The sequence below is a fragment of the Ictidomys tridecemlineatus genome, chromosome 8 (genome assembly GCF_052094955.1).
Source record: "Ictidomys tridecemlineatus isolate mIctTri1 chromosome 8, mIctTri1.hap1, whole genome shotgun sequence".
Taxonomy (NCBI): Eukaryota; Metazoa; Chordata; class Mammalia; order Rodentia; family Sciuridae; genus Ictidomys; species Ictidomys tridecemlineatus.
The window spans coordinates 125,029,986-125,040,318 of record NC_135484.1 but is presented as its reverse complement, the minus strand read 5'-3'; the positions used below and the strand labels follow the sequence as shown (position 1 = coordinate 125,040,318).

Sequence of the window (10,333 nt, the reverse complement as noted above, 5' to 3'; positions counted from 1 at the left end):
TGAATTAATGCCTAGGTGTAAGGGTTCTGTATTTGGGAATGAGGTCTCAGATAACTTCATGACTGTGGCATTCTTGGTGGCTAGGAAGTTTCTGTGCAAAGACACAGGATGCCTGACTGTTGTAGCAATGCCTTGCTTAAGGAGGCTCTGTGTTAGAGTCTTATCAGCCTTGGCCTTGATCTCAGGCATAGTGCTCCTGTGAATAAAGAAACTCTCTTGTTAGGCAACCACAATGTTTCACCAAGCTCCACTGCACCTGAATCTGTCCACATAACACTAACAATGAACTTTCTTGAGAACTACACTAAGCTCCTAACATTGCACATTGCAACTACAGTATGTAACTGAGGAATAAACTGCGTAATGTTGCTAACTGTATAACCTGCTTAATGACACTATGAACAATAATGTGCTACTGATGCCAGTGACCTAATGTAACCTATTGATATAAATAAAGCTGGTAGTTTGGGCATTCTGAAATTCTACCATATTTTGTGCCTCTACATCTTGTCTCTGTGTCTCCTTTTCATTTTCCTTACACCTAGGTCCTTGATCCACTTTGAATTTTGTTCAGGATGAGAGACAGGGGTTACATTTTATTCTGCTATATATGAATTTCCAATTTTCTTAGCAACATTTTTTTTAAGATACTATGCCAGGTTTCTGTTCTCGTGACTAAAAGGCTCAGGGATTACTCCAGTTGAACTGGGCTAACTGGGCTGCATAAAATAACAAGTACCTTTTTCTTGGGGTTGCTTTGACAACTCCTCTGAACTTAAGGGTATGCAAAAAGAAGAGAGAGAGAAAGAGCATGCGCTGAGCCCTTTTATTGAGGAGAAGCTATTCAAATGAGGCAAGGGGTCAGGTTTCAGGGGGTTGAGTCTATCTTCATGCTGTCTACTGTCAGCAGGTTCACTGACACCTGGGTAGGCCACATCCAAGGGCACAGTAAGAGAAGGGGACACACACAAGGTACTTCCATGGAAGATTCTATCTGAAACAAGGCAAAGGGTTATATTACAAAGAAACAGGTGAGCATAGCTTCACCAATGGGGCTGTAGCAAGACACACTCATGCACAAGACACTGACTCTCAAACCCAAGAAAGGTGGGGATATCCAGATGTAGAAGAACAAAATGTGACCTCTACTGCTCATCCTTCACAAAGTCAACTCACACTGGATCAAAGCCCTAGGAAATAGACCAGAAACTGCAACTGCTAAAATAAAATGTAGGTCCAACACAGTAACCTGTTGGCACAGGAAATAACTTTCTTAACCAGACTCCTAATGCACAAGAAATAAAACCAAAAAATCAATAAGTGGGTTAACATCAAATTAAAAAACTTCTGCACAGCAAAAAACAAGATCATGAAGAAAAAGCCTAAAGAATTGGAGGAAATCTTTGCCACCTGCTCCTCAGATATATCCAGAATATATACAGAACTCAAAAAACTTAATACCGATAAACCAAATAACCCAATTAACAAATAGTAAAAGGAAATAAACAAACACTTCTCAAAACAAAAAATACTTGTGACCAACAAATAAATGAAAAAAAAAAAGTTTCAACATCTCTATCAATTAGGGAAATGCAAATCAAAACTACATTGAGATTTTCATCTCACACCAGTTAGAATGACAATTATCAAGAATACAAATAAGTGTTGGTGAGGATGGGGGAGATGAAAGGTATACACAAATTGTTGGTGGAATTGAAAATTAGTGCAACCACTTTGGAAAGCAGTAGAGAGATTTCTCAAAGAATTATGAATGAAACCACCATATTACCCAGCAATCTCACTCCTCAGTATATATCCAAAAGATCTAAAATCAACATACTATAAGAATGTAGCCACATCCATGTTTATAGCAGCACAATTTACAATAACTAAGCCATCTAACCACCCTAGTTTCCCATCAACAGATGAATGGATTAAGAAAATGTAGTATATATACACAGTGGAGTTTTTACTCAGTCAAAAAAATGAAATTATGGCATTTGCTGGTAAATAGAACTAGACACTATCATGCTAAGTGAAATAAGCAAAACTCGAAAAATTAAGATTGAATGCTTTCTCTAATAATCTAGTCAAAAATAAGGGGTAAAAGAGATGGAAAAAAGGAGAAGAGGGGGCAGGATTTCATCAAAGTAAAAGAAAATTGGTGAACTAGATGGAGGGAATTGTGTGTAAGGGAGAAGGGACCAGATAAGAAAAGAGCAGCAGAATAAATCTGACCTAACTTTCTTGTGTGTGTGTGTGTGTGTGTGTGTGTGTGTGTGTGTGTGTGTATACCACAGTGAATCTCACTATTATGTACATCCACAAAACACTAACAAAAAAATCCTTAAACTAAATAACAGAAATATCAATAGAGTATAGGAAGGGATTGGGGGGAGGGGGAAGGAGAGTACTGGGGACTGAATTAGAGCAAATTATATTCCATGCTTGTGTACAAATTTCAAATTAATTCTAAAGTTATGTATAACTAAATAAATCTTAATGATATGTAAAACTAAAAAGAGGGAATAAAAAGAAAAAAAATTTAAAAAGAAATTGAATTATACCAGTGAAAACACTATCAACTTGGAATTAAAGACAGAAGTAGGTCAAAATGAAGGAAGACTATCAGACATCTGGGATTTTCTAGCATAGGGGAAACAGAGCTATTTGACTGTAAATATGTGCTATCATTCAAGAAAAGCAAAGAGTGAACTCCAAAGATTATTCACAGAGTAGCAGGACTGTTCCTCCCACCCTAGTCCCAAAGTGCATAGACCGGCTGGCCAAAGGCTGTCCTGGTATTCACAGAGGGTGACCAAATCTAGGTTTAGATTTAGACAGGCCAGGCTGCTGAGGCTCAGACACTCAGGAATAAGACATTGCCCAGAGCTGAGGAGGCAGCACTACAGCCTTGTTGCCTGGAACCCAGAGCATCAAGTTAAAGAGAATTATACTTGAACCTTAGAATCAAATCAAATTTGTCTTGTTAGCTTTTAGAATTGTCTGAGCACTACCATCTCCTTTTTCCTTATAGTTTCTCCATTGGTATAGCAACATCTATCCTGTGCTAGTTCCACTTTTGAATTTTGGAAGCACATAATCTGTTTGCTTTCACAGATTAACAACAAGAAGAAATTTTGTCTCAGGATAATCATAACTTGAGTCTCACTCATTCATAATTTAATCAGTACTTAGAGAAGACTTTGGACTTAAAGTTGATACTAAAAAGAATTAAGTGATAGCAATTCTATATTAAAAGCATTATTTATGGTGACATGAAGACTGTATTTTGAACCATTACTTAAAAGAGTTAATGAATTTCCAATCTCTCCCTTCTTTTATGTTGGATGTCAGAATCCATTTCCCTCCCCCCATTATTCCCTCTTTTCCAGAAATCTGTTGGGGCACTTCTTAGAGATTACAATAATTGTATTTCTTTTAGCACACAGGGATGCTCTACCAGTGAACTAAACCCCAATCATTTTTACTTTTTCTTTTAAGCCCTGGTCTCACTGAATTGTGGAATATAGCCTCAGTACTTCTGCCTAAGCTTCCAAAGTCACTGGGATTATAAGTGCATCCCACTGAGTCCAGTTAGAAAATGAATTTTAACTTCATGAATGTTTATACAGATATACACATTTCCACATACACATTTTATAAAACATATATTCACTAACAAAAAAAACTTTTAAGAAATCATCGAAATAATTTTATACGTTTAGTAGCATAGGTGATAGAAAGTAAGTGAATGACCTTAACATGTTTTGCAAAGCTCATTGTGAGTAGAAATGAAGGATGTCGTCACTGCCTGGAATTTTAATTTCCCTCCCTCTCCATTTTGGATAGCTTTATTTGTATTTGTTTGCTTAGTACAATTGATTGTTTTCTAGAAGAAACAGAGGCACAAGTCTCTTCAATTCTTCTCTCCAGAGATCTATCTCACTCTCCAATATAGCAATTAGAAATTGCCTGGGAAGAACAGCTCCAGAGATGGCAACTGAATAAACAAGCTAAACAATATCTACCTGAAGATGGTTTGAGCGAAGAGATTGCAGAAGAGAGTTGGTGCTAACAGGGTGCCTCCACTACCTCTCCTGGAACTGTGTTCATGGACTACCTTTCCATCAAAACCATAGGAGCCTCTACGGCTCGGTCATCATTCTTCCTGGAAGGTAGGGCTTTCTTTCCTTTCTTTCTTTTTTTTTTTTTTTTTTTTTTGTAGTTGTAGATGGGCAGAATGCCTTTATTTTATTTGTTTATTTTTATTTGGTGCTGAGGATTGAACCCAGTGCCTCATGCATGCTAGGCAAGCACTCTACCACAGAGCTACAGCACCAGCCCTGAATGTAGGATTTCTTTTCATGTTATGGGAAAAAAATAAAAGGAATTTTATCTTATTTAGCAAACATAATCATTTACTATTTTTTTAGCCATAAAAATTGACTAATGTCTTCTCTTTCTCAGACAAAAATCCTCTTATCCTCATCTTTATTAGCAGAATGTGAAAGGGGGAGGAAGGAGTTTCATAGTGGTGTTTTCCTGGAAAATATCTACTCAGAGACACATAAATAAATATACAAGGAACAAATTGAGACTATGTAGAGATATACAAATAAAATGTGACCACTCATCTATTTGTTCTTCCAGTAGACATCAAATACTTCAATACAGCATAGTTCTAGTTATCCAACAGTAGGAAAGACTATGCCAACAAAATCAAGGTCACTTCAGGTACATTAAAGCATTCAGGATTTTTATTTTACTACCACAGTACTTGGCCAGATAGAGAGATGCTAAACAATGTGATCAATGTCAATTTTCTTCTTGTTGTTATAATTCTGGAGAAGAACTAATTGCTCAAAATATGTAATAGTTTCATCTTATCCAAATTTAAGCATGCAATTACTACCATGGATGCCAAAGAAAATTAGGCACATATTCTTCTTAAACTGGTCTATATAATTACCTGAATCTGGGCATAATGGCCAAAAGTTCTGGAATGTGTTTGTTTTCTAATTAGGTTGTTTGAAAGCATCCAGAAAATTTTTCTAGGGAAGATTTTTTAAAGGAATCTTTTTATATTTAACTCTCATAGTTAATCAATGCTGTAATCTTTTTGGAGACTGAACTTGACCAATCAGAAGTAGATTTTCATAACCACAATTCTTAATATTTGCAATTTAATAGTTTGAATTATACAGTCTATATAATTTACTTTATAAAAGGTGGTTGACTTTGTGTACTTTTACAATAAAAGCATCTTAAAGCTTGTGGGCCTAAGAATCATCAAGGGTAATGGTTGCTTAGTAAAAACTATGCATTAGGTTTCCCTAGTGAGCAATATTTGTAAATCAGACCAATATCTCCAATAGAGAAATACAGAAGTTATCCTTAGTTTTACTGCTGGTTGCTTCTACCTTTAGTAATTGCTTGCTTCACAGAAAAGCAATGAATATGAATGATAGTCATATCTAACAATTCCTGCTTAATATTATAATTAATCTTACTGTATCTCAACTAGATTTATGTTCTCTAAGTCTGATCTAGTCTATGTATTTTTCAGTTTATGTATCTGTGTTATCTATTGTATAACTATCATGTATCTATGCATGTAGAAATGATTTTATTTTCAACTTCTTTGCTTTTTCACAGTTTCCACATGATGGCCTATGTGTTTTATTTTCAGATAGTTCACATATGTCTCAAATCTGTTTTGTTATATGACCCTAATGTCTATTCTGCTTTGTATTTAGCATGTTAATTATATGCATTTGTCTCCTGTTCTATATAAAAACACAATTTCTTATTTTTGCATATTACTTCTCTGCATATAATTCCAGTATTGAAATGCTCATTATTTTTCTATTGGTTATAGTATAGGATTTTTTTCTTCCCACAGGAATAAAACACAAATTATCAAAAAAGATGAGTCTCAATTGAGGAACAATGAAGGGGTTCAATTTTAGCAACCCAGCAGGCTTTATCTTACAGGGATTCTCTGACCAGCCACAGTTGGAGATGGTTCTTTTTCTGGTCATCTCTGTTATCTACATTTTGACACTGCTGGGGAACACAGCAATCATACTTGTTTCATACTTGAATCCCAAACTCCACATCCCCATGTATTTCTTCCTCTCCAATCTCTCCTTCCTGGACCTCTGTTTTACTACCAGTATTGTCCCCCAGATGCTTTGGAATCTCAAGGGCCCTGAGAAGACCATCAGTTACACTGGTTGTGTGATCCAGTTATACATTGCTCTGGGATTGGGCTCCACAGAGTGTGTCCTCCTGACTGTTATGGCCTATGACCGTTTCAATGCTATCTGTCGACCACTCCACTATGGTGTTATCATGCACCCAAAACTTCTCCAGCAACTAGCAGCTGTGGCCTGGACCAGCGGTTTTGTGGAGTCCACAGTTCAGACCACCCTTGTTTTCCAGCTGCCTCTCTGCAGCCACCACAGAGTGGATGATTTTATGTGTGAGGAGCCTGCACTGATTAAAATTGCTTGTGTGGACACAACCTTCTTGGAAAATGAGCTCTCCATAGCTACTGTCCTCTATGTGGTTATACCTCTGGGGCTTATCCTGGTCTCCTATGGCTGCATTGTTAGGAGTATGCTGAGGATAAAATCCACTGAAGGCAGGAGGAAAGCTTTTGGGACCTGTGGATCTCACCTGATTGTTGTGGTTTTGTTCTTTGGGACTATAATTTCTGTGTATATACAACCCAAGAGCAAGTACACACAGAATCACAGAAAATTCCTCACCCTTTTCTATACTGTGGTGACACCCTCACTTAATCCTTTGATCTATACCTTGAGAAACAAAGAATTTAAGTGGGCAATAAAAAGGTTGCTGGCAAGAGTCCCAAGTTAGGGAGAAATTCAAAACACACCCAAGCATTCTCTCAGACTTTGGGGACTTGTAGGTTTTATCTAATTATAGTTTCTTTTTTCATCTACAAGGAGCATAACTTTAAATACTCTAGGTGGGGAATTTTCCTTAATGACATCCTGACCTTAGCTACTTTAAGTCCTTCTTATCCTTCTTTCAAGAAATGTATGCATCTTCTTTTTGCAGTACTTCATAAAAGGAAATCCTATACCTTGTGAAGGTAGGATTTGGATCATAACTTCAGATGTTTAAATTTATCTGAGAATGATTCCCGTTCCTTTTTAGAGCTCACATTTGATAGTATTATAGGCAGTGGATGTCTGTAGTTTATTTAAAAGTGAGAAGGCCTAATAGAAAATATCATTATCTAACAATTTGCCTTATTGGGGGATATTTTATTCTTTTTCTTTGAGCAGGGGTATCTGGGATTATGTACAACCGGAAAATTTTCTGCTCTTTCTCACTCACAGAGGAAGCTTCAGAGATGAGACAGAAGATTTAATATTGATAGACAGTGAAGTATTGATAAGTTAACTTAGGTAACTTTCTTATGCATATTTTATCAGCATAAAATGACAGTCAGACTCTTTTAATAAATATTTTAGATCTAAATCTGTACTCTAAGACAATGCAAAAACAATTTTAAGTATTATTACTAAGTCTGAATATTTAAGTTTCACAAAAGGAAATGCAGCTTTACAATAATGTTTGCCTTTGCCATTTACATACCATTTTTTATATTATAAATTTGTAGAATTTATGAGATGGTTTATCTTCATATTTAATAAAAAGATTTTATCTGTTCTATCAAATGAGATACTTAAAATTTGATAATTAAAAAAATTAACAATCTGCCTTGTTTTCCAAATATTCACAATATTTTACTTACAAAATATTATGATCTTTATGAACTTTAGATACTTGCAACATGTTATTATTGGATGTCACTTCATTAAATAAAATAAAAGTTTTAACAGAGATCGATTCTGAAGAATCTCTTAAATACAAATAAATAATTCTATGTGAATATAGTAAACAGTAAGTGGATGATAAAAAAATTGCAAAAAGAAAAATATGATGTGCAGTCAGAAAAGAGTGATAAGGTAACTAAGGAAGTACTTCTGTAAACCTTGCATTTCTCTGTTCATGAAATGTAATTTGACATTCATAATTATAACTACTCATATTCAAATTAAATTTTTATTGGTGGATTAGGATAACCAAATGCTTAATGAGTAGTATAATTACCTAAACAATTCAAAAATCTCATAACTTCAAACAATAAATATGAAAACCAAAGTTATATTCCAATACCCAGGAAAATGTAAAAACTCTTAATATTTTCTATGTATTCATTATATTTTAACCAAACATTTTACCTAACATTTTTTCAGCCTCAATTGGCTTTTTTATACCTGTTATACCATAAATTAAATGAGACTCGTTTCTAGCAGCTCAGTCTCCTTCCCACTGGATTTCCAAAGTGTGCCTCTCTGGACAGGGTGGGCTGATGCTGCAGTTGAACACAGGGAACTTTTTTTTGGTTTCCTTCTTTTTCTGATCATTTTCCTTCACACATTTCAGGAAATTACCTTGACTTAGAGGGCTTAATATGCTCAACAATCATATTATTTCTCTAAGCAATAATCTTGCCCTTAACTTGTTTGTTTACAACAGCACCAAGAGAGTGCTGGGTAACACTGTAGCAGTCCCTTCTGAACAATACACATTCACTTGCCATCCACAATATAACCCTTCTTGTAAACTCACATATATGTAGCCAAAGGAACAGTTCCATGATTTATAAAAGGTCTAGAGAACATATATCAAGTGCCTCTCTTTCCCCCTGTGATTGTCATTTTGGTGAAATACTGGAAGGTGGTGGGTCTTTAGTTAACCTTTTATTGCAACATAGAATTCATATTATACACTTGTACTCCAGTGACTTGGGAGGCTGATACAGGAGGATGGCAAGTTTGAGGCCAGCCTCTGAAAGTTAGTGAAATGCTGACTCAAAACTTAAGAGGGTGGGGACTATATAGAACCACAGCCTCTGAGACTGGAGTCTCTGTGCTTCTCCTTTGCTAGCAAAACAATAAACCTTTTTCCTTTTTCTCAAAACTGTCCTCATTATTAAATTGCTATCATGGATGATGATCAAACTTTCAGTAACAAATTTGACACATCAGATGGGGCCCACTTTGGCTTTGGGCCCCCTGCCTCCACTTTGGCTTTCTTGGGAAGACCTGTCTGTCCAAGAAATCCCACTTCCAAACACATTGAGAGCTGACTGCCTGTGAGTTAGGAGACTGCGTGAGTTTGCCTCAGGTTGAACAAGAGGAGCTCTTCCTGTGAAGAAAGGGAGGAACTGGGGGACTATCCCAGCAGCTGCCACAGCTCCTTTTACTTTGGGAAACTCCAGCCTTTTCTCCCTAGAAGGTACAGGTTGCTCTCTCTTGGTCTACTTTGAGAAAAAGGAAACTGACTTAGTGAAGTCAAGACACGCTTAGCCACCAGGTAAGTTCCCCAGTGTGCACACTCAGACTCCTGATTCCACGAATCTGGCTCCTCTTTGTGGGAACATCTGGTCCCTCCTTGTGGAGACATCTGTGGTCCCACTGGTGTAGGAGTCATGGTTGAGCAGGACTCAATAACCTAGGTATTTTTACACCCTTCAGGTCTGTTCTGGGTTCTCATCTGTTTGCTGACCTTGGGTTTGGGAATTCTCTCTAGTGTCTATCTATGTTTTTGTTTGTGTCTGTTGCTGTCCCTTTTATGATATGGGCAATACTGTGTTGATCCTATAGATAGCCCCTTGGGAAATATCTTGGCTGCTCTCTCTGTTTTAAAGATTCCCATTTTTGGCCATGGTTTTTGAGATCCTGTCTGGTTGTGTGTTTCCTTTTGTACAATCTGGCACTTGGAGTTGATCTCTCAAAGGTAAAGTAAGCAGAAGAAATTGGTTTATGCAGGTCTCTCTATTTAACCACGTTTATGTCAACCATGGCTTCAGTGATCCTCTGTCTGTCTCTGGTTTTTGTATCAGTTATTGGCCTTTTAAGACATGGGCCATGCTGTATTGATCTTACTGGTAGGTAGTCTCTTGAGAAGAGAGATCTTGGCTGAATAGACCACCTATTGGGTATAACAGTTACCATCAAAGGGTTCTGGGTTTGTTGTCTCCATTTACCAAAGAATTGAAGACCAGGACACAGAGATAGCAAGCAAGAAGTAGATTTATTGCAAAAGCAACAGAGACACAGATATAGAAGTCTCTGAAGAGAAGAGACTCCAGAGCTTGAGATCCAATTGGTGAGTTGAGGGCTTATTCTTTTTATGTTCTATGGAATTTCCTCATTTCCTTATATTCTCCTCTGTCCACACTCTTCTCACTATTATTGATTGGGTGCCTCCTCTGTCCACATATCTG

General features: G+C 36.7%; 1 protein-coding gene across 1 annotated transcript; it reads left to right on the top strand.

Annotated features, from left to right (window-relative positions):
- Positions 1 to 5,952: 5,952 nt before the first annotated feature.
- Positions 5,953 to 6,885, top strand: LOC101959871 (olfactory receptor 2G3). The gene has a single exon (XM_005338840.1). It carries the CDS (start codon positions 5,953 to 5,955, stop codon positions 6,883 to 6,885), a length of 933 nt encoding a protein of 310 aa, XP_005338897.1.
- Positions 6,886 to 10,333: the final 3,448 nt, after the last annotated feature.